General features: G+C 51.5%; 1 protein-coding gene across 1 annotated transcript in view; it reads right to left on the reverse strand.

The window, feature by feature from the left end:
• Positions 1-7,061: 7,061 nt before the first annotated feature.
• The window catches only part of NOVA2 (NOVA alternative splicing regulator 2), a 28,924-nt gene continuing 12,129 nt past the window's right edge, over positions 7,062-23,856 (reverse strand). The window contains exons 3-4 of the mRNA XM_028530016.2: positions 21,189-21,355; positions 7,062-12,282 (exon numbers count right to left, since the gene is read on the reverse strand). Coding sequence (XP_028385817.2) covers positions 11,200-12,282; positions 21,189-21,355 — 1,250 coding nt within the window. The 3' untranslated portion in view covers positions 7,062-11,199. The remainder of the gene's footprint in view (positions 12,283-21,188; positions 21,356-23,856) is intronic.

The raw sequence follows: 23,856 nt of genomic DNA on the forward strand, positions 1-23,856 counted from the left end.
CATTCTCACTCCCATCTCTCCTGCCCGTCTTTACTGACATGCCACATTTTCAGCCTGTCCGTTCATCTTATTGAAAATTATGATGCCTCTCTCTTCCAGCACTGTTTACTTACTCCATCTTATTTTTCTTCATGACGTGTATTATCATCTGGTGTACTGTATAATTTACCCATTTATCTTGTTTATTGTCTGTTTCCCTCAGTAGAGTGTAAGTTCTTAAGGATAGGGAAATTTGTCATCTCTTTTGTTCCCTAGTGTGTAGAACAGTTCCGGGCAATGAATCAGGAGATACATAGTGAATAATTTTGGAATGACCAAGTGCTTCCAGAGGAGGATGGAGCTCCATTTCCCTGTAGTTTTCCTAGGTAAGGGGAAGAACAGGGAAGAGGGAGCGAGTGGAGGTAGTTACAACTTCTAGGAGAGCTGGTTGTCAATCTATTGCTGACAGAGGGCCTGGCTGTGTCCCCAAGCCCTGATAGGCACTCCAGCTCCAAGCAGGAACTCCCCAAACTCTTCCCTACCTGGAGGGACTGGCTTTTCCCACCTGCAGGGAGAGCAGCGGAGAGACCCCAAAGTCTGGGTCCTCCTCCTGCCTTGTCCGGGAAATCAGGGGCTCCCATACCTTCCCCTCCCTTACAGCTGTGAGCCTCCCGTTCAGCTGACAACTGAGTGAAGGCCGAGAGGGAGCACCCTCCATGCTGGAGCTGGACTTGGGTGGGGACAGGGGTGAGGGTGAGGCAGGGAGGCTATGGGGCTCGGTGCTGAGCAGCCAGTGATGAAGAAAGAGGACCAGAGACAGCCATAGAGATGAAGGACTGAAATAAAACTGGACAGTGAAAAAGAGGCAAAAGAACGGGCCGAGACGAAGAGGACTGAAAGCGAGAAATATATGAACATAGGGAGTTGGAGGTATAGCATAGAGAATCTAGTCACTAATATCGTAGTAACTATGTATGGTGCCAGGTGGGTACTAGACTTAACGGGAGATCACTTAAATAAATGTCTAACCACTGTGCTGTACATATACCTGAAACTAATATAGTATTGAATATCTACTGTAATTGAAATTGCATATGTAAAATTGAATGTCAACTGTAATAAAACAAATTTTTAAAAAGAAAGAAATGGGCAGTGAGAGAGTGCGTGCAATTATGGGGAGAAAATGGGGTCCCGCAACATTTATTCCACTTCGCATCTATTTCGCGCCCCTAGCGCGCTAACTGCAGCGGTCGCAAGCTAAAACTACAATTCCCAGAGTGCCTTGTGGTGGGGAGGGGGCGTTCCAAGAGATTTAGGTTCCACCAATCAGATGCCTCCGCGGGACGCTTGAATTTCTAATTAAGTGGGGGAGAGAGGCAGTCACTTGGCCGCCGCCCTGCCACCGCTGATCCCGGCGAGCTGGGGTGGTCACGGAACCTGCGGCCGGCCTCCTGATCGCGCAGGAGAGCAGCAGTTCCTGGGTGGCCTTTTGTGGGCGGTGGATTTGGGAGTGCCCTGGAGGCTCAGCCTACAGCCCGTGTCTTCCGGCAGGCTCTGTGCTCCTCAATAAGTCCCTTTCTCCTTTCACTGGCTCGAATGGATTCTGTTGGCTGCCACTGAGCAGTAATGGGTACACAGACAGGGAGAAAGAGATGCAGACTCGGGCAGCGACAGGGAAAGCTCTTGGGAGAGGCACACGGGTGCCCCATTCCGAGGAGAGACAGAACCAACTGGGGTGTACAGTGGGACGAAACTGGAAAAACAAAAAAAGTGATGGAAGAAAGATGTGAGACAGAAACCCAGAGAAATACTGAAGGTAAACTGAGGCAGCGAGGAGCGCCGGCAGAGGCAAAGGCAGGGGGCGAGAAACAGTGACAGAGACCTCCCCAGATTGCTGGAGTGGCGGTGCTGGAAGGGGACCCTTTAGGGACGAGACTCCAGCCGGCATAGCATGTGGAGGCAGGAGGACGGAGGGACGGGACGCTGGAGAGGCCCTGGCCTGTTGGAATCACCGAGGCCCCGCCCGCTGGTGGAGCATTCTGGCGGGATGTCTCTTTTCCCCAGCCCCAAACTTCAACAGCCTGACCCAGGAGGGGTGTAGTGTCCCTGAATGCACTCCCCAACCTCTCCGTCACTTGCCTCACAGGCCTTGTCTCTGAAGGAGTCCCAGACTCCACTTGATGAATCAGGAAGGGGTGAGAAGAGTGACCCCACCACTTTTGATGTCTGAGGCAGACCCCTCAGGAAGACTGAGGGGCAAAGAAGGGGAGGGAACAGAGAGACAGGGTCTCTAAGAGAGGGAGGCTGAGTGACCAAGAGAGAGGTCTTAGGGACAGAGAGCTGGGGAGAGGGAGGCAGAGAGAGGGGAGAGAGAGGGGCAGTGAGCAAGGCATGCTGGGGTCGGGGGTCCAGACAGTGGACTGGGGGGACCTGGCTCCTCTCCTGGCTTTGTTGTCGCCCCCCAAATCTCTGTTCTCCATCTAGGGATGCCCGATAAAATACAGGATAACTAGTTCCATTTGAATTTCAGGCAGTTTAGTTTAAGCACGGCCCCAATATTGCATGGAACATACTTAGACTTGAGATCATTATACTCATGGCGCCCTGACAGGTATGGCTCAGTAGGCTGGGCTTCATCCTGTGAAGAGAAGGGTCGCCGGTTCCACTCCTGTCAGGCAGGGCACACGCCTGGGGTGCAAGTTTGGTCCCGGTCGGGCTGTAGGGGCGCGCTGGAGAGGCAACTCAACTGATTGATGTTTCTCTCTCACATCGATGTCTCTCCCTCTCTTTCTCCCTCCCCCTCGCTTTAAAAATAAATAAAACCTTAAAAATAAGAAAATTATACTCATTTTTAAAAGTCTGAAATTCAAATCTCGCTGGACACGCTGTATTTTTATTTGCTAAATCTGGCCACACTCTCCCCATCTCTGTTTTCTTTTGACCTTTTCTGTTTTTTTTTTGTTGTTGTTGTTTGTGCTTGTTTTTCCTTCGCTCTGCCACTCCACCGCTGCCTTCTCTGTTCTCTTAACGACCTCGCTACAATGTGCAAAGGCTTCTCAGAACATCCCTGAGTTCCCCCACACCCCCAACTCGCCCCCCTCCTTCCTCCATCCTCCCAGCCCAGCCCTGTCTCTAAGACATCTTTCTCCGCCAGGAACCTCTTCTGTCTTCTTTCTTCATCTCTCTTCTCGTGGAAGCCCCGCACCTCTGCAATTCTCCACCCCTCCACCCGCATCCCTGCCACCAGAAAAGGTTTGGAAGGTTTGGAAACTTTGAGTTAGGGATCCCCCGGTACTCACCTGTGTCCTGACCTCCTGTCATTTCTTTTCCTTCTCCTGGGCCAGAGAGGTCGGTCGTGACAGATTTCCAAAATCACACGGCAGAACAGAGACTAAACTCCACCCTTTCCCCCAAATCCCTCCCCAGTTCTCAGCTTCCTGGTAGAAAATTCTTCTACTTTTCATGAGTAACAGCCTGACTTGGTGATATCTCTGAATACCAGGCAATACTTGGAGGTCACAGGCCAGGACCAGAGGTGCCTGTGGAACAAGTTATGGCGCATTTTGAGCATCTACTATGTGCTAAGAGTTGGGGATATGGCTCACAGGCTGTTAACACAAGACCAGTGACTGGTTGCCACATCCCTGGGCCTGAGAACATAGTAGGTGCTTGATAAATGCCCATCGAACGAACAAATGAGTGAACAGATGAAGAAACACACCCCAAGCAGGTGAGGACTCCTTCCCATGTCTTCCCTCCTTGTCTTTATCCCCATTGCTGTCTCATACTTTGTCATAGCCTGTGTCCCCTGCCCGGCCCTTGGTCTGTCATTCTCTCCAGTCATGTTATTGTTAGTTTTTGAGCTGGGAGGTTCTTCTCTCCAGTGACCACTATCTGCTGAGCAGCTCCTCTGTGTCAGGTACTGAAGGGGTGATTTGCTCATGGAATCCTTCTGGAATATTCCAGAAGGTGAGTACAGCTTTAATGTGTGTTTTCCAGACGTGGAGACTGAGATCCAGAAAGAAGCAGCGAGGTGTCCTGGTTGCCTCAGAACCAGTGTGTCTGGCCTCGTATCTCTCTTGTCCCTGCATCCCCAACTCTGTTCTTTCTCCTGCTGGCCACATCGCCACCTGCCCAGCCCCATCTCGGACACTCCCAAACACAGTAAAGAGATTAGTAGTAAACACCACAGGGGTTGCAAATTCAAGTTCGTCCAGGGGCCAGGCATGTAAGCCCCCCCCCTCCCCACCTGGATGCTGGACAGTGACTGACCTGCTCACCCAGCCACGAGCAGGTGGCTATCCCCACCCAGAGATGCCATGTCTGATTTCTCAAGAGGGGCTCGAAAGCCACATTTTCAGAAGTCTCCCAATGTTTAAATGCTGGCATCAAATTCTCACAAATGCTGTTTGGGCCAAACACTAGACATGCCCACTGGCCAAAGGTTTACAACCTCTGAGGTGCTTTCAGTTCCACGTGCCAGGTTCTGTGCTAAGGAAGCGTTTCCAGGTTCCAGTAGAATAAGCAGAGACATTTGGGCCTGTCCTGTTAATTGCTTTATCCCCAGCACCTAGGACAGTGCCTTGCCCATAACAGGTGCTCAGCAATTTTTAAGTAAGTGGTGTATTAAATCCTAGCATGAGCCATAGAAATAAGTTTAAAAATCTCCATTTTGCAGATGGGGAAATGGAGACCCAGAGGGGCAAAGTCCCAGAGTTACAGAGTAGCACTGGGATTTGAACCCGGATCTCAACACACTCCCAAACTTTAACCCTAAGCTGTCCAGACTCTGCTTGGGGTCGTGCATTTGCAATGCTGTGTGTGTGGCAGCACGTTTGCAGGACTGTGGTGCTGAGGCCGTGCGGTGGGCACGGTGGCAGTGGTGTCTACCCTCCTGATTGGGCGTTGAGGCCCGGAAACTAAGCCTGGAGCGCCTGCTACCCTGACATACCCGCCCTGGGTGCTTACGCAGTCCAGGGAGAACATTCCGCCCCTCCCCTCCTTGGCCCACCGTCAGAGTTTCCCCCACCCTCCTCCCCTGGATGCCCAGAGCCCTGGGGAGAAGGGGGAAAGAATTTAGGATGAGGGTGGAGGTGTGGGAGGAGGGAGAGGGAAGGGGATGGGTTAAGGAGTGTGTGATGTCAAGCAAAAAAGACAACATTAGACACAGATGCTGAGATGGCGTTTATCGCGGCAAAAAAAGGTGAAGTCGCCGAGGGAGAGGGGGTGGGGGAGGGGGTGTGGTGGGGGCCGGGGTGGGGGCCATGGAAGCTAATACATGGTGCACTAGGTCACACGACGGACACTGGGGGTGGGTGGGTGCGGTGGGCGTGGCCCAGGCATGGCAATGGGGGGAGGGGGAGAGGAGAGGGCAGTGGGTCCCAGCCAGGAGCTTCTGGAGGTGGTGGGGAGGAGGTGGGCGGCGTCTCTGGTTGCAGAGGATGGAAGGAATCAGTTAGAGGGGGTTGGATGGAGACACTGGAGGCATGGCCACATGGTGGACGGTCTGGGCCCAAGAAATGGAAACTGGGAACGGGGGAGCAGGCAAGGGGCCAGCCCAGGGCTTGGACCTTTAATCTAAGGATTGGGGGATACCCAAGGGACCTTCAAAGTCCTCCAGTCCCCTCATTTTCCAAGGGAGAGAACAAGGCTGGGAGAGGCTAGCTTAAGATCCTAATAAGGATTTAGCAATCCGTTCTCCAGCCCTTCCCCACCCCCATTCTTCTCCTATCTTGTCTGACCCAAACAGAGCAAGGGGAAAGAGAGATTCTAATTCCTCTGACTCCACCATTATCTCGCTGAGGCTCCTCAGGGAACCTGGAGGATGAACCCATTTCATAGACGGGGAAAACTGAGTCCTCACATCACACTACACCTTTCCACACCTCTCCCAGCTCCCTGCCAGGGGATCTGTGCATCCCATCCCTCTAGGGCTAATACTGATAATCCTGACATCCTTAGCATTGGGGACAGGTGAGGGGACACACCTTGGGATTTTCCCAAATCACACCAGGATGTGGGCCATGCCTCCAGTGGCCTGAGATGCCAACACAAAGCAAAAAAAATGACTCCCCACGTCCCCTGGCTCAAACCCAGTACAAAAGTGACTATTTACAATGAAGGGGTGGGGAGTGGTGGGGGCACAGAAAGGAGTGGGGCCAGAGCGAGCTCTCCGCTTGGGGGAGGCCACGCCCCTGGCCGCGACTTTGAAAGGGACAAAGCCAGACAGATATTTATACAGGGTCTCTACCCCCAGGGCGGGGAGGACCCTAGGGATGAGGGGAGGGGTGGGGCATGGGATGGGGTGCGGGTGGGGAGGCATGGGCGGTGCGGGGAGATGGAGGAAAGGTAGCTAGTGCCCCTCGCCTCCCCCCTCCCCCGCGCCGGACACACAGTTTTCCGTGGGATGAACACAGAAAGGGTTAATCAAAAAGTTCGATGAGCGAGTCTGACTGTCGAGTGGGGCGAGCTGGAGCAATGAGGCCGCAGGTCCCGGTGGCCGGTGGTGATGGAGTCACTTAGAAAATGAGAGGTTGGTGGTTTGGGGGGTGGGGGAGGGGGGAAGAGAAGGTAGGGGAGGGGGATTAGGCGGTCTCCCCAATTATCTCTGGGAGACAAGAGTATCCTGGACTGGCTGAGAAGGGGTTGGAAACCAGCAGCCTTCACCGCCCCGAACCCCACAGAGACTTCCCCGGCTTCCTCCCTGCCACCCAGCACAGAGACCGACCTTACACGCACCAGCAGCGCACCACGGGAGAAAAGTCCCGCATGGCGTCCAGACGGCTGACTGAGGTGGAGAGGGATCGCGAGAGCAGAGCTGGCTGTCGCGACTCCACGAGAGCCGTAGGCCTGAGTCCCTGGCCCGTAGCGCCCCAACAAGGGCTTCGCGATCCCGTTCTCCCCATCGTGACATCCAGTCCAGGCTTTCGCGACAGCCGAGCGGGGTTCCAGACGGCGCGGCAGGCGCGTGGCGGACGGCGAAGGCCTGCCTGGCGGTCGCGACAGGGGTGCACCCCATCAGCAGCCTGGACGCCCAAACTGCCCTTCTCATCACCACTCTCGGCGAATGCTTTTTCCACCGCTCCGTCTCTCAATCTCCAATCCTGGTCTTGAAAGAGCAATAAATCAAGGCAGGGGAATCCTCTCAACTTTCCAAACAGTAGGCCACCACGAGAAACAAAGTAAAGAGGACGTGGGTGGAGGACTAGGCAGGAGAAACACAGCGAGGGGATACCGAGGAGTTTGGGAGTTAAGAAGGGGAGAAAAAATACCACTCAGAGGAGAGCGGTACCGTATTGTTCCAAGTACAGGTCCCCGACCGTCTATAAATCGACTCTTTAAATTCCAATGGTGATACTTGTAATTCCCATTTACTAGCCCAGGGCAGGTGTTAGGGCAGATTCGTATGGCACGATCTTCACCTTCTCATCACTAATAATTATTGCAGTGAAGCCCCCTTGCCTGTGTAGAGGTGGCTGGGACAGGACAGAAGGTGGCTGGGGCAGGTTGGCTCAGAGCCCCCTCTCATCCCCAAATGGGGGATGAAGGAGGTGAATTTGGCACATTGAACCTTCTTCTCCTAAGTGCTTTGAGGTCCTCTAGGGAATCCAGCTGGCACCACCCCTTGGGTCAGCAGAGGAGGGCTGAGCTTGTCTCCCCTCCCCCACCCCAATTTCTACAGATTTGCCCCAAGGAGGCCAGCGGGGTTCTCCCTGGCTGGTGGAACTTGGGGGAATCCAAAGGGTTAGGGGTTAAAGGAAGGGGAGGTTTTTTTTTGTTTTTGTTTTTGTTTTTTCTTACAAAGATTCTAAGAAAAACTCAGCGTGGGAAGGGTGAGGCAGGGGACCCAACTGAGCTAAATGTTCACAGACTTTTTCAGCGCCTTAGGGGCCTCCTCAGAGAGAAATGGTCCCGTGTCCTGCCCCCCTATCTGAGGTTCCTTTCCCCCAGAGCGGCTCAGTTCCAAGGAAGTTTGGCACTTTTTTTTTTTAATCGATGGGGAAATGGTGGGTGGAGTTGAGAGGAGAGGGGAAAGACAAACATGGACAAAGATAGAGACAGGACAGGCAACACTGGGAGCCACAGGGAGAGGATGTAGAATGCCAGAGTGGGCCAGAGAGAGAGAGGGAAACGCTCAGGGGAAGAGCTGGGGGCTGGAGGGCAAATGGAAAGGAACAGGGAGACGACGATTCGATGCAGCAAACACTTATTAAGCACCTAATGGGTGCCGAAGAGCAGGGTGCAAGGAGGCCACTCAGAGTCTCTGAGACCTGACTGGCTCACAGGGGAAAAAAGAGGCGATGGGTTTTTCAACGATCCCCATCTCTGACCCCATGTCTGTGTCCCCTCTGGACAAACTGCAGCACACAAGATTGAGGTCAGATTGCAGAAGGGACTTTCAAGAGATAGGGAAGATGGTAACTTTCCCAGCGTGAAATGGGGCAAGGTAGGTACTCCCCAGCATGGTGAGATAACTAGCTCACTGAGCTAGCAAGCTACCTTTCAGATAACCCTGGCTGGTGGGGGAGGGGATCCCCGAGAAATGTGAACAGGGAGGGGACTGTCACACAGATACCCCAAGGGAACACTTTTTAGGAGGCCCAGCCTCCAGAGACGTGTCTGTGTGAGAGGATTACTGGATGAATGAGTACAGAAAGCATCTGACAAGCAGAGGGCAGCTGAGAATGCAAAATGATATGCAAATGAGCGCTTTCAAATCCCACCTCCCCACTCCCAGACCTTACTTTACCTCTCCCTGGCTCCTTCCCCTCCTCTTGGGGGCCTGGGGATGGGAGTAGTAGGGGGGATATTCCAGCTAGATACTGCCACACCCACACGTGGGTGAAGACACTGTGAAATACTGTAAAGTCTTTTTGGCAGGCAGGAAGGAGCAAAGGCCCACAGGGCCACCGCCACCTCCAACCTCAGAAGCCCCCAACTGCAGAAGATAATGTACAAAATTACATCAAGAATTGTTTTGGCACTCAGATCTCCATCTGGGTTCAGTCTGGAGATTAGGGGCGGCTGGGGGCAGCAGCGATGGGAGGGAGGGGGTGGGGAAGTGGGGCCTGCCCCCACCACCCTGGAGATGGAGAGGGCATGGAAAAAGTCACCCTAGTGCCCAAGCTACAGCCTCCCATCAGGCGGAAGGGCAGGGGTAGGAAATTCAGTGCAAGGTACCTTGAAGGCTATTGCTTTCTAGGGATTTTCACATTTTGATTTGGGGGTGGCTCTCTAGAAAGGGGCAGGGGCCTCCCAGGCTTTAGAGGTGGGAATTGTCTCTGGCTTTTTCCCCTCCTTTTTGGGAGAGAGATGAGGAGGCCGGATTCCCCCAAAGCCATGGAGAAGGGTCTGGAAGACCTAGGAGGGGGCAAATGGGGGAGAGGGTGGGCATGGGGTGCCCCTCCCCCAGAGATGCTGATGATGGAACCAGGGCACCTGGGGCCCTGCTTTGGGTTGGAGGAAATGGAGGTGGTCTCCGAGGGGGAGGGGGTGGAGGCGGGTCTCAGCTATCCTAAGTCCATAGCGTGGACAGGCCTAGATTTCAGCCTGCGAACCAGGCCAGTGAGCTGACCACAGCCGCAGCGCTCAGGAGCCACTCCCAAACGAACTCTTAGGGCTGCCTGGCTTGGCAGCTTCCATCAGAACATTCTAGCTCCTCAGGGCCCATGGTGAGAACACCAAAACATTCTGATTCGTCAGACACCACCAAAGTGCTTCAGCTCGCTGGAAACCACAAGCCAATCTAGTCCATTAGACCACGCCAAGTGTTTTGGCCAAGGGGCCCTAGCGTGGCTCACCGAACTCCTCGAGGGGCCACACAGGCCCCACAGAGCCACCACACGCTGGGCTCACCAGACTCCATGAAACAAAGCCACGCAGACACGAGCATGCACACAAGAGGCAGGGTGGGGATGGGGGTCTGTAACAGTTTCCACCAGCTCCATCTCCCACCCCTCCCTGCCAGGGGAGTTCACAGCCTTGGTGTGTTCTGGTGCAGGGGACCCTGACAATGCCAGGTCTTTTTTCTTTGAGTCTTTCAGATTAGATCCAAGCCCCGCCCCTCGTTCTCCTCCTAGGAAGACCCTCAGGCCAAGACCCACCAAAGAGGCGTGGGGGGCTGGAGAAGGAGGGTGGGTAACTGGCCACCGCCCAATACAGGAAGTGCATGCTTCATCCCCATGACGTCACAGGAGGTACCCTGGAAGCACCACAGGAAGTGCACACCCCCATGGTATCATTAAAATAACCTTCCAGGAAGGCTCGCTGAGACATCGGAGGAAGAACCTGCCTCTCCTATCATCACAGGAAGCGACCTCTGGGGAACGACTTCCTGTGACATCATGAGGAACGCCAGAAGCGCCCCAGAAAGTACTTGATTCAGTGACATCACAACGTTACATCACATCATTCCTGTTCCTTCAGGAAAAGCTACAGGAGATGCCACAGGCGGTCACTCCAGACTTTCACAAGAGTCTTGCCCACTGGTTTGGCCCAGTCCGAGCGCCGGCCTCACTCCCAGCAGCAGACCCCCACCCCTCCCCACACAACCTGACAACGAAAGAGTTAAAAGCCCCACCTAGGTGGGGGCGACTGTAGTGGGGGGAGAGTAGCTGAGACCATCTGGGGACTCTGGGGTCCCTGCTCCCAGCACCCCAAGTCAGCTCAGGCTCCTGCTACCTCTCCTCCCATTACATCCCTCGATCTGGAACTGCAAGCAAGAGAGGTGGGGTGTTATTTTGGGGAGGCCCCTCATTCTAGGTGACCCAGAGGCTCCCTCCCCTCCTCCCATATGGAAACAAAAACTTATAAAGGGGGGAAAAAAGTCCTTACTGGAAAAAAAAGGAGGGAAAGAAAGAGAAAATAACGCTTTGTTTTCTATTAAAATCAACAAAATGCAATATATACAGATATCACACAGACCTGGGCCCTGGGAGAGGAGAGTCAGGCCCAGCCAAGCGCGGGGAGGGAGGAAGGAGGGGTCAGTTCAGGGCCAGGGAGGGAGCTTCTGGGCTCCGCCCCCGGCCTTTTCTCAATCCTGCCTATGACTACCAGTGGGAGGGGGGCGCGTCAGACCTACCCCAGCCCCAATCCCGGGAAGAGCAGGACCACACCGAGCTGAGGTCAAGAGTTGGGGAGGAGGAGGAGGAGGAGGAGGAGGAGGAAGAGGAGGAGGAAGAGGAGGAGCAGGGAGAAGGGTGGGAGCGCACACCACAGGCCTCATCCCACTTTCTGGGGGTTTGAGGCCCTCACTCCCTGCTCGTAGGTGACCCGCTGGCTGATGAGGTATTGAGCGGCTTGCGTGGCCGCGGGGCTGCCCGTGATGGTGACCCGCCGGTTCCGCGTGCCTGGCAGGAATTCGCCCTTCTTGGAGATCTGGATTCGGGCGCCTGTCAGCTCCTGGTACTCCACCAACGTCTTGCCCCCCTTGCCCAAGATGGCTCCCACCAGGTTCTCAGGCACCGCAATCTCCACCAGCTCCTTGGCACTCTCAGCGGCCAGCTTCTCTGCCGTCAGGAAGCCACCAGCCGCCCCGGCTGCGGCTGCGGCGGCCACCAGTGGGCCACCCCCTCCGCCGGCGCCACCGCCTGCCCCGGCCCCAAGGTAGCCATTGGCGGCCGCGGCCAATGCAAAGGACCCTAGGGCTCCGGGTGGCGGGGGTGGAGGTGGGGCAGCCCCTCCGGCCGGCCCGGCTCCCGCCTCACCCGCGTAGGAGGCGAGGAGGTTGGCAGCGGCGGCGGCGGCAGGGTTGGCACCAGCGGCCACAGCGGCCAGGACCCCAGAGGCTGCGGCCGAGTTGAGGCCCAGGCCAAGGGAGTTGGTGTTGTAGCCGTAACTGGCCAGCGTATTAAGCGCCGTGCTGATGGCCAGCAGGTCGGTGCCTGAGAAGGCAGGCAGCGCGGCAGGAAAGGCGCCCACGCCCGCCAACCCCGCAGGGCCCAGTAGGCCGGAGGCGGCGGCAGCCGAGGCAGCGGCCGCGGCAGGCAGCACATCGGCAGGGCTGGCATATGGTGAGCCGGTGGGGTTGGAGTTGGCCACGGGGCCAGCCACGTTGGCGTAGCTGATGTTGAGGCAGCTGCTGCTCTGGGGGTCTTCCTGTACCTTCTGCACGATGGCGCTCACAGCCTTGTGCACCTGCTCGGGTTCGCCGCTGACTGTCACCACGCGCTCCTGCAGGTTGATGCCCTCTGGCTTCTGGGACAGCTGCACCCAGGCCCCCGACTGTTCCATCACAGCTTTCACTGTTGCTCCACCCTTGCCGATGATCAGGCCCGCCGTGCTGTTGGGGACGATCAGCTTGGCCTGCGTGAGCAGCGAGGGGAGGATGGTTAGGGGGACGATCAGGGCCTGAACAGTAGTAACCTTAGTGTTGTTTCCGACCCTGCTGCCAAGTGTCCCAAATCAGCTCCCCCCCCCCCCATATGACCAGTATGTTCCTACTGGTTGTTAAAAATATCAGAATTTTTCACCCTGGCTGGTGTGGTTCAGTGAATTGAGTGCGGGACTGCAAACCAAAGGGTTGTGAGTTCGATTCCCAGTCCAGACATATGCCTGGGTTTTTGGGCCAGTCTCCAGTAGGGGGTGCTCAAGTGGCAACCACACTGATGTTTCTCTTCCTCTCTTTCTCCCTCCCTTTCCCTCTCTAAAAATAAAATATAAAATCTTAAAAAATATATCAGAATTTTTCCATATTAGTTGGTTAAAAAACCAGCTAGTATGCCAAGTCCCCTCAGTTACCTCTCAGCCACCCTGTCTCATGACCCTAGGACCCCTGGGACCTCCCTTCCATCCAGCACCTCAAAGCCTTAACGAGGGGACCCATCAGGACTCTGCTGATAGTGCCCATGCCCTTCTGTATCGTGAAGTCTTCTGAGTCCCAAAAGAGGCATCATTCGCCTCGCTTTACAGATGAGCCACTTGAGACCTAAGAGGTGAAGGGACTTGCTCCCAGGTCACCTGGATAGTGAAGGAGCTGACATTCAGCCTTATGGATTCCTGCCCCATTGTGCTTCCCACCCCATGACTGGGTCGCTTGCTTAACCTCTTCGTTGTAATGGGCCTAATGGTTCCCCCTCACACCCCTATTCATATGTGAAGTCCTAACCCTCAGTACCTCGGTGACTGTACTTGGAGATAGGCCTAGAAAGAGGTGATTAATACTAAGTGAGGTCAGCCCTGGCTGGTGTGGCTCAGCAGTTGAGAGTCGGCCTGCAAACCAAAGGGTCGCTGGTTCGATTCACAGTCAGGGCACATGTCTGGGTTGCAGGGCAGGTCCCCAGTAAGGGAGGGCAACCTCACATTGATGTTACTCTCCCTCTCTTTCTCACTCCCTTCCTCTCTCTAAAAAATAAGAAAAATCTAAGTTGAGGGGGGTAAGAAAGAAGTGGGGGAGCACCAAACTGATAGGACTGATCTCCTTATAAGGAGGAGATTAGGACACAGAAACAGATTGAAGGCAGACAAAGGCAGCCGCCTACAAGCCAAAGGAGAGAGGCCTCCTCAGAAGAAGCCAGCCCTGCCAACATCTTGATTCCAGAATTGTAAGTAAATTTCTGTTGTGTAAGCAATCAAGTTTGTGGTACTGTGTTATGGCAGCCTGAGCAATCTAATACCGTTGTCTGATCTGTAAAGATAGCTAAACTTCACTTAAACCCCTGTTTTAGGTAGCAAAGCAGCCCATCCTGTGCAGCTACAAAATCGATCAATCTAAATCCCAGTAGGGATCTTTCAACATTAAATGTTCTATGCATGAATTCCTTCTTCTCCACCCTGCCCACGTGCCCTCAGAACTGTGGAACTGTGGCCCCGGAAGCTCTCCCCTCCGCCTCTCCTCTCCACCCCCAAGCCAGATGCTGGGCGTATTTGGGAACTTTGTGGGAACAGCTTCGGTTGTCACAAGGACTAGGGGGTTAGATATGGGCATTCGTGGGCAGGGCTGAGGATGTTTGCACCCATGATGTGAGAATCAGTTCCTTACAACGAACCACCCGAGGTCCTCTGTGACTGTTGGATGTCCCCCTGGACATTCATGTTGTAAAAACTCTGTTTATAAATCTTAGCCCATGATACACGGAAGTGCCATTTTTTTTTTTTTGCTCGGTTTTAAGATCTACTGAGGTTTCCAGGAATGCAACTCTCGGCAAATCAAGGGAGGATTGTACTTTGTTTTGTTCTGAGTTTTACCAAGAGTCTTTTGTCATTTTAGAAAACCGAGACATCATTACTGCTACCTGTGTCATTTCAGTTTCCAATACCACCCTCTGGATTCCTACGTTCGTTGCTGGCTCACTCAGGCTACGTTAGGGAGGAGCAGCTGACTGTTTTCATTATTTTTGCTACTGTGGTCCTGGCTGAGCATCTGCATATTAAAATTCATCTGATTTTTATAACAAATCACCTTAGTTTCATTTCTCCTTTATTAAAAAAATCTAATGGGATAAATAAAATGTTCATCCATAGAACAGAACATTATGTGGCAGTCAATTTAAAGGAACGGAGTACTGATATACGCTTTGGCGTGGATGAGCTGAGAACACATGCTGTGTGAACACATGGGCACAAAAGACCACATACTGTAGGATTCCACTTATGGGAATGCTCAGAGCAGGCAAATCTATAGAGACAGAAAGTAGATTAGTGGTGGCTTAGGGCTGGGGGCGGTGAGCTGGGGGGGACTGAGGGGCGAGAGCTAAGGGGGTCAAGATTTCTTTTTGAGGAAATGAAATGCTCTAAAATTGATCAAGGTGAGGGACACACAGCTCAATATAATAAAACCACTGAACTGTACCTTTAACAGGTGAATTCTATGTAAGTGAATTATATCAGAATAAAACTTAAGAACTATTACAGATCCTGTTATGTGTCATATCCATTTTTTATGTGTAGTTTCAGAGAGGGAGGTGGGCATGGGAAATATTTGTAGGAAAAAGAAGACATTGGGTCCCACAAGGCTGAGAACTGCTCAGCGCCCCACGGGCTCTGATCCCCGTTGATCTGACTTCATCTCTGCCCTCCCTCCCCCTTGTGGACTCCACTGCAGACACACCAGACTCCCTGCTGTTCCTCTAACTTGCCATGCTCAGTCTGGACTCAGGGCCTTTGCACCTGCTGTGCCCTCACCTGGAACACTCTTCCCCAGAAAGGGAGGTTCACCCCTCCCTTCATTCAGGTCTTTGCACAAATGTACCCCCTCAGAGAGGACTTCCCTGACCACCCAATTATCAAAACCTGTTTATTTGCCTATTTTATGTCCCCGGCACAGGCACCTTGAGACTCATATCCAGCCCTGGCTGGTGTAGCTCAGTGGTTGAGTGCTGAATCAAAGGGTCACTGGTTCGATTCCCAGTCAGGTTACATGCCTGGGTTGCAGGACAGGTCCCTAATAAGGGGCAAGTGAGAGGCAACCACACCTTGATGTTTCTCTCTCTCTCTTTCTCCTTCCCTACCACTCTATAAAAATAAATAAATTAAACCTTAAAAAAAAGACTCATACAACAGCTAACCTCACAGTTTGTAACCTCACAGCTTTAGACTGAAGTTGAAAGGATGCCCCAAACATAAAGTCCAAAATGGAACTTCACATCTTTCTCCTCAAATATGTTTCTGCCGTGACCTTCCTCATTTCAGTGCATCGAAAATGCACCCTTCCATTACTCAGGCCCAAGACTAGGTGTCCTCTCCTTCCCTCTCATTCAATATCCAACCAGCAATGCTGCTTCCTCTACCTTCAGAAATCTATCCTAGGCTATGTTCTAGATCAAAAGAGACTAATCAGGTACAGCAACCAAATACAATGACCAAATACTGACTGAATCTTAGATAGAAAAATACATACTCTTTTGATTCTGGGTTTTGGCCCCAAAAAGAAAAAAAAAAGAATATGCACTCTATAGCTATAAAAGATAGTTTGGGGCAATGAGGATATAAACTTTTTGTCAAATAATGGTATGGAATTAGTATTAATTTTTGTAGGTATGATATAGTACTAAAATAATATAGGACACTGTCCTTATTCTTGACAGAGATATATGTTGAAGTATTGAGGGGTGAAGAATCATGAGGTTTACAACTTACTTTCAAATGGATCAGTAACAAACAAACAAAACAAAACAAGCTCTGTGTGTGTGTAGCTATAAAGCAAATGTAACAATGGGTGATCTCAAGTGCAGTGTAGAGGGAGTTCATTGTGTTGTTTTTTAAACATTTGTAAAAAAGATTTTATTTATTTTTAGAGAGAGGGGAAGGGAGGGAGAAACTTCGATCTGTTGCCTCTCCCATGACCCCAAGGGGGGTGGGGAACATAGCCTGCATCCCAGGCACGTGCCCTGACTAGGAATCGAGCCAGTGACCTTTTGGTTTGCAGGACGACGCCCAATCCACTGAACCACATCAGTCAGGGCTTTCCTTTAAACATTTAAAAAATAAAAAGTCAGGAGAAAAAAAATATAGACACCTGATCGACTGTGGGAGCCAGGGGTGGGCAGGGAAGGGGAGAGCAATGGGGTAAAATTGGGACAACTGCAATAGAACAAAATAAAAAAAAAGACACCTCCATAATCCCTTTCTCTCTTCTCTGGTTGACTTTTCCTCATAGAACTGTTCACTCTCTGACATCTTATATATTTTACTTATTTATTTTTCATTTAATCACTTTATATTTTTCTTTTTTCTTTTTTGTTGAATTTATTGGGGTGACATTGGTTAATAAATTATATGTTTCAGGTGTACAATTCTACAATATATCATCTGCATATTGTATTGTGTGCTCATCACCCCAACTCAAGTCTCCTTCTATATTTTACTTATTTATGTATTTTCTGTTTCTGATAGAAGATTTACCATATTTGGTTGAAAGAATTTAATTTAAGATCCACAGGGGTAGAGGTTTTATGTGTACTGTTTACTTCTGGGCTCCCAGTGTGTAGAGGAGAGCCTGGCACACACTCTGCAAAGGGGAGTGAATGAATGAATGAATGGATGGATGGAGGAGAGAATGAATGACGGCATGCCCACAGGACCACGCAGGAGTGAAACCAGGTGGAGGAAACCAGGTGTGTCACCTGGTGGTGATGTGGCGTGTGTGTGTGTGTGTTAGGATGCTATGCATTTGGGTTATCAAACTCAGTCCCATTGAAGTTTTCTAGAGTAATGGGACATTCTGAGTTGCCGTATATGAAGCATCCAAGGTTTTAAATGTTGGCGGCCTCTTAAAAAATGTCTAAGAACCACTGTGTAGGAGCCAGGCCATCAGGCTGTAGCCTGTGTACACACACCATGGAAAAACTGCCGTGAACTCTGGAGACACCTGCTCAGGTTCAAATCCTGGTTCCATCACTGAAGCTAGGCAAGGGATTTAACCTCTTTGAGACTCAGTTTCCTCATCTGTAAAATGGGGATATCCATACCTCTTCTGAAGGATGATTGTGAGGCCCAACTAAGATCATGCTTGGAATTCAAGCATGGCCACATTTAACCAGACCTGGGTATGGCTGCCCTTCAGGGGACTCACAGAGCCTACCACTGCCAGGATGCACCTGGCTACCTCCCCTCAGTCATGTTTCTGCTTGGCCCCTGTAAGTGTGTCACTGTGCATTCATTCATACAAACAACATTTGCTGAGCACGTCCTATGTGCCAAGCATAGGGTGCCATGTGAGTGTGCAATTAATATGAGCCCATAGTAGGTACTCTAAAAAGGTTGTTGTCATTGTTACCCATAGACAGATCTGGATTTAAATCTCACATCTGGGTTAAGGCCGCTTTGGGAAACAGTCTGGCAGAGTTTTAATAGGTTAAACAGATTTATCCTGTGACCCAGTCACTTCACCCTTAGGTGTGACCCAAGAGAACTGAAAACATATGTCCACACATATGTTATTAACAGCTCTATTTAAACTAGCAAAAAAGGAACAGCCCAACTTTCTATCAGTTGATGAATACACAAACTGTGGTATATTCATACAATGAAATATAATTTGTCCTTAAAAATGAATGAAGTTTTGATATATGCTAAACTTTGCATGACTCTTAGAAACATTATGTTTTTAAGCTAGACCCACATAAATATCACTTAATTTACATGAAGTATTCAGAATAGGCAAATCCATAGGCATCAAAATGGTCAGTGGTGGGAAGGGGCTGGAAGGGGGGGCCTGGGGAATGGAAAGTGACTGTTAATGGGTGTGGCACTTATTTTGGGGGTGGTGAAAATGTTTCAGAACCACGTAGTGGTGGTCAGTGCGCACCTTTGTGGACCCACTAAAACCACTGAGTCATATACTTCAACGGTGAACTTTACCGTAGGTGAATTGTATCTCAATACAACTGTTATTTCAAACAACTCATCAGAAAACAAGAAGTCCGACAAGCGAAGGGGAGAGAACAAAAGAGTGGACTAAGCCAGACCTGAGAGCAGAGAGGTATTTGGTATGTGATACAGCATTTCAGAGCAATGTGGGAAGGAAGGGACCTCTTCACCCAAGAAACTGATCACTTAGAAAGAGTGAAAGGAAATGCTTTCGCGTCTCTGTGTTTCAGTTCCCTATCTCCCACACTGACATAGCCACAGCTACTCCATACAGTGATGGGGAATATTCAATGACTAAAGTGACCACCCAGTGCCTGGCACATGGGAAGCCTTCAGAAAACAGAAGCTGCCTTCATGAGAGGCCCAGAGTGGAGAACCGCAGCATCTTAGAGAGATCCTCAGGGGCCATTCCATAGAATCCTGGAGTCTCAGGATGTTAGACCAGTAGAATCTTAGAATAATAGCTCCAGAATCCTGGCATCACAGAGCCATTGGATTGTAGGCATTTTAGAGCCAGAAGGACTTTAGAGACCATCTGTCCCAGTGATTTGCAAGTCTGGAGATTTTAAACTAGTAGTAATAACCACAACAATAGCAATAACTGCAGTAGTAGCAGCAGCAGCAGCTAACGGTGCTGACCATGCGTCAGGCACTTTTCTACACTTTCATAGAGTAACTTACTTATCTTTGCAACAACCTTACAAGGGATGCACTATTATTATCACTTTTTATAGATTGGGAAATGAATCTATAGGGGTTTAGTAACTTAGTCAAGGTCACACAGATAGTGAACACTGGAGCTGGGATCTGATCCCAGACTAGAGTCCAGGTTCAGATTCCTAGGCCTTAGCCCCAAAAATTCTGGTTCAGAGCAGGAAATATATAGTAAGCTACCCGGATAAACTCAGACACCAGCCAGAGTTGAGAGTCATCGGTCTAGTAAAACTGGTGGCAAACTGGTAGTCCCTAGGCCACAGCTGGCCCATAACCATGTAGTGTTTTAAAATTGAAGCTGACCTTTAAAAAGCAGTTGCTTTCAAATATTTCTGGCCTCTTAAAAATAGGGAAGATGTGACAGCACTATATCCACATTCCCAAAGGGCACATGTCAAGTGTGCTTGAGTCAGCCGCTGCCCGCCCCCGTTGAGGGGTGGCATTATATCTCTCTGATAAAACCATGGTCCTCAGTCCTTCATGTTCCCATTCCGAATCCCAGAGGCATTTCAGTTCATAATCCCAGGCTTGGCCCAGCTTCCACCCTGAGGCTTATAGGAGGAAATACCCAGAGTAACACAGCGGGTCCAAGGCAAAGAGAGAATCAACAGACCTGTTTCCTGACTCAAAAATCCCATCACAATAACTACTAATATTTTTTGAGAACTTTCTGTGTGTTAGGCAAACATGCTAAGTGCTTCTTGAACATCAGTGAACACTAACTACCACCCTCAAGTGGGTACTATAATGAAGCCCACATTGTAGATGAGAAAACAAGACATGGAAAAATCAAGTCCCTTGCTCAAGGTCACACAGGTAAGAAGTATCAGAATAAAATTCAACTCAACATCTGATTCCGCGGCGTGAGTCTTCAGTCATTATCTCCCTCATTCTCTGTAGCCCTGGAGTAATAAGGCAGAGGGAAAATCCCGGTTCTATAACCCTTTGACTCCAATATCTCAGAGTTCCTGGGAGTTAGGGGGTGGTGTGGGAGGTTCAGGCACAGATGGTGCTGAGTCCATCTTCCCTGCAACATGTACCAAAGTCTTGATGAACCCAGGGTCCGTTGTGGCAGTGACCAAGGCGGAGGGAAGAGACAATACCCTGGCTTCCCGGTAAACTGTGGCCTGCTTGGTAGGAGAGGCCTGGCACGGGCAAGGAGCGGAGCCGCTTCAGCACCAAGGACAGCGGCCGCGCCCGAGCCCCAAGTCCGCAGTCCTTTTTGGGACGATCTGGTGGGCGACGTTCTTCCAAGGCTTTCCTATGAGCTGGGGGAGGGGTGACTTAGCCCGTGGTCTTCCCCAGCTCAGGGCAACAAGAATTCCCAAGAACTCCAGATTCCTTTTTACCAAGGCCCTCTCTTTTGTCTTTGCTTGTAGGCAGACGTTAAGGAACCCTCTCAGGTGGCCTGTCCTCCCGCCCGGAGCTTCTCGCCCCTTTGCATCGCGTGTGCAAGAATGTGGGAGCAGGCCAGAGGAGAGAAAACGGGAGAGCGCGCGGCCAGCCGGCGTTCCCCTCGGCCTTAGCCCCCTACCCTCAGGACCGTGCGGCCAGGGGCTGAGCCGCCAGCCTACCTGCCCCGCGCCACCGTGGTCATGGCAACCGGAGAGGCTCGGCAAGCTATTGGCCCGCTCCCTGCCACGCCCCTCCGCCAGCGCTTCCCCGTAACTGAGGCAACCGAGAGGCGTTGCCTTCCTCCTTCCAGCTTTTCTAGAGAGGACTGTGTAGGAGAGGGACCCGCCTCCTCTCTCACTAACGAAACATCATTTCTCCAAAATGGTGGCTACTCCCTTACAGTAATTGAGGGAGAGAGCGACTAAGAGGGGATATGTTGTTTGGGATGTGGATGGGCTGTTGCTGAGGTCACTTCCGGCGAGGACAGGAAGTGGGAGGCAGGTTGCTCTGAGAGACAATGGGGCGGGGTGGAGGAGGGAAGAGGATATAGAGAGTCCCAGGAAGGAGGGATAAGCAGAGGGCTGTGGGCCAGATCCTCCCAGACCTTCACATTCTCTCTTAATCACGAGGTCTGGGGTCCCTAGGCGGGCTCCCTGGTAATAACGATACCACTACCATGTATTTGGTTGATAAACATTTTATCGACATTATCCCATTGAACCCCCCAAACAGTCCAGTGACGTGTTCTCCGGATCCTCACCAGCTTTACAGAAACCCTATCTGCCCCTGCTGACCTGCTTGGCTCTGTCGGGGTTCATCGTGGTTTGGGGTTGAAGGATGTTGACCACCTCAGGTTTGGTCATCGCTTGTGGGATTTCTCGGACCTTCTCGGCAATAAAGCTGTGCACAGCATTCAAGGCCTCTGCTGTGCCTTGTACCAGGCATACTCGTTCTGTGGTTCCTGTTGGGTAAGGAAGAGACAGGCCCTATTTAATGGAAAGAGAAAACGGAGGTCCAGGGAGTAGTCATACAATAAGCCTGAGCAAGCTGGCATGGGCTCCCCAGGTCATGGTGGGCCGCTGGGAGAGTGAGTGGAATCCCTGTTTTATAATCTGTAGTTCATTGCCCGCCCCCCACAATACAACCCCAGGGGATGGAAGAATGATGGTTTGGCGATGCCCACAACAGCCCTGGGCAGGGGAGTCAGGGCTCAGCTGCCTCTTCCCAGTCCTTGCCGGCTCCTCGTTGCTTTGGCAACCATTCACTCACTCCCCCCTTCCAGAAGCGGGAGAGCTCAGGCCTGCAACGGTTGCCACAGTAACTGGAACCCCCTTATCGGTCTGGCTGGCCGGGTCCTCAGCCCACCCCCAGGGGGATGAGGGATGAGGCCCCGTTGCCATGGCAACCCCTGAAAGCCTGCAGCGAGGGCCTCTGGGCTTTTGGAGAGGATGGGGAAGGGCTGGGGGATGGGGGAGCCAGAAGAGAGGCCTGAGTGCCCGCCTGGACCCACCAGATGGAGTTTGAGGCGTGGGGGAGGGCAGGGGTGTGGACCCAGGAGAGAGCTGAGGGGGTGGGAGGCAACTTGTGGAAGAGTGGGCACTGGAGGACTGGGTGTCTTTGCTGGAGATTCTCCAGATATTGGCTGTGGTTCTGACCTAGGCATCATTACTGTGTGTGTCTGAGTCTGCTGGGGGGTGGAGGGACAGCGGGGCGAAGAGAAGCTAACTCTGGGTGGTGTCAGGATAAGTGTGTGGGAGAGACACTCTGGGTGGCACTGTGAACAGTGCGAGGCTATTGGTGAGTCTGTCTGGCTGGGTGGTGTGTGTGTATGCGTGTGTGTGTACACTTGGGCAGGACTGGTTAAATGGTCTGTATCTGTGTACGTGTGTATAAGAGAAAGAGCAGGAGAGATGAGATAGAAACAGGCTGCATGACACAGTGATTCCAGGAAAGAGGATTGTGTGTACTCTCGTAGGTGAGAAAGACTATGAGTGTCGCTGTGATGTTCAAGGTTAAGTACACCATGAGAGTTTGAGAGGAAGAAACAAAGACTCTCATGAAGCGACATTGAGGCTGTATGATGAACACATATCACTTTGAAACTGTAGGGCAGTGTGTGTGTCTGTGTCTGTGTATATAGGTGTGTAAGGGAGAGAGACAGCTTTTGAACACCGTAGGTGTTCCAAAGACTGTTTCGATTATGGGTATGTGATACACATGTATATGAGTGTGTGCATAGGATATGCACAAGACTGTGACTGATGTGCGTGAACATAAAAGACCAGCAGGCACCTCTTTCTTGCATCTGGGTGCCAGGATGTAAGACTGTTTGGAGGACTGACATGTTTGTGTGTCAAGTTTACGTGGCACAGCCAGACAAAGACTCCTCTTTGACTGGCTGGCCCGAGAATTTGAGTGCCTGGGTGAGCTGGCCACTTTTGGTGTGTGGGGGGTGTGTGTGTGTGTCTCTCCCAGGGTGGGACTCTGTCTGTAGGACCAGTCAGCTCCCCGGTTCCATAAAAGGACTTGAGTGTGTGCCAGGCTCAGCATCCCTGCGTGTCTGGGACACCTGGGGTGAGTGTGCAATGTCCTATGCGCATTCTAAGGCAGTGTGGTGGTTGCTACTACTCTGACCCCTCATTTGCCATCTCTCAGCCCGGCATGACAGTGTGTGGGTGTCACTGTCTTGGGTCACTCATGTAGTTGACATCCTCCATCTCCTTTGGGCCACTGTTCCTAACTCTTACTCCCCTCCACCCCAGAACAATGGCTTGGTCTGAGCCAAGGGTGAGTCAGCTCTCAGGCTGCCTCCGTCTGGGTGTAAATAGGAAAGGGTGTGGGTCAGGTTGGGAACTGGGGGGCGGTTCGGGTGGCCCCAGGGAGAGCCTGGATGAAGCGGTCAGGCTCTCCATCACTGTGATGTTCCCTTCCAGCTCAGAGAGTCTGTGACCTCCCACCCCCTCATAGTTCTTAACCCGGGTCCAGAGGGGTTTTGTGGGGCTCAGCTAAACTCTGAAAGAATGTCCAATAATAACAGCTGGTGCTTACATAACACCAAGCACCAGGCACCATTCTAAGTACTTTATATATACTTGCTTCCTTTAATGTATAAGGCAGGCGGTATTATTATTCCTGACTTACTACTGAGGACACTGAGGTCCAGAGAAGCTTCGGGGTTTGTTCAAGTTCACTGAGCCAGTAGTAAAAGATCAAAAGGTTTTGAACCCAGGCGTCTGGCTTCAGAGTCTGAGCTTTTAACCACTGAACCACCCTGCCCTAAATTTGGGAAGTGTGAAGTGTGTGTGTGGGATAGAGAAGCAGGCATCACATGATTGCAGTTTTCCTTTTGCATTTTTGATAGTAAAAAAGAATAGGTATGGATTTAGTAAGAGTCAGTTAGGATTTTTGTACTTTGGGGCAAACATATTATAAATCAATACTTTTTTTTGTTTTTTAGAAAAG

This window comes from Phyllostomus discolor, chromosome 12, assembly GCF_004126475.2.
Source record: "Phyllostomus discolor isolate MPI-MPIP mPhyDis1 chromosome 12, mPhyDis1.pri.v3, whole genome shotgun sequence".
NCBI classification, from domain to species: Eukaryota; Metazoa; Chordata; class Mammalia; order Chiroptera; family Phyllostomidae; genus Phyllostomus; species Phyllostomus discolor.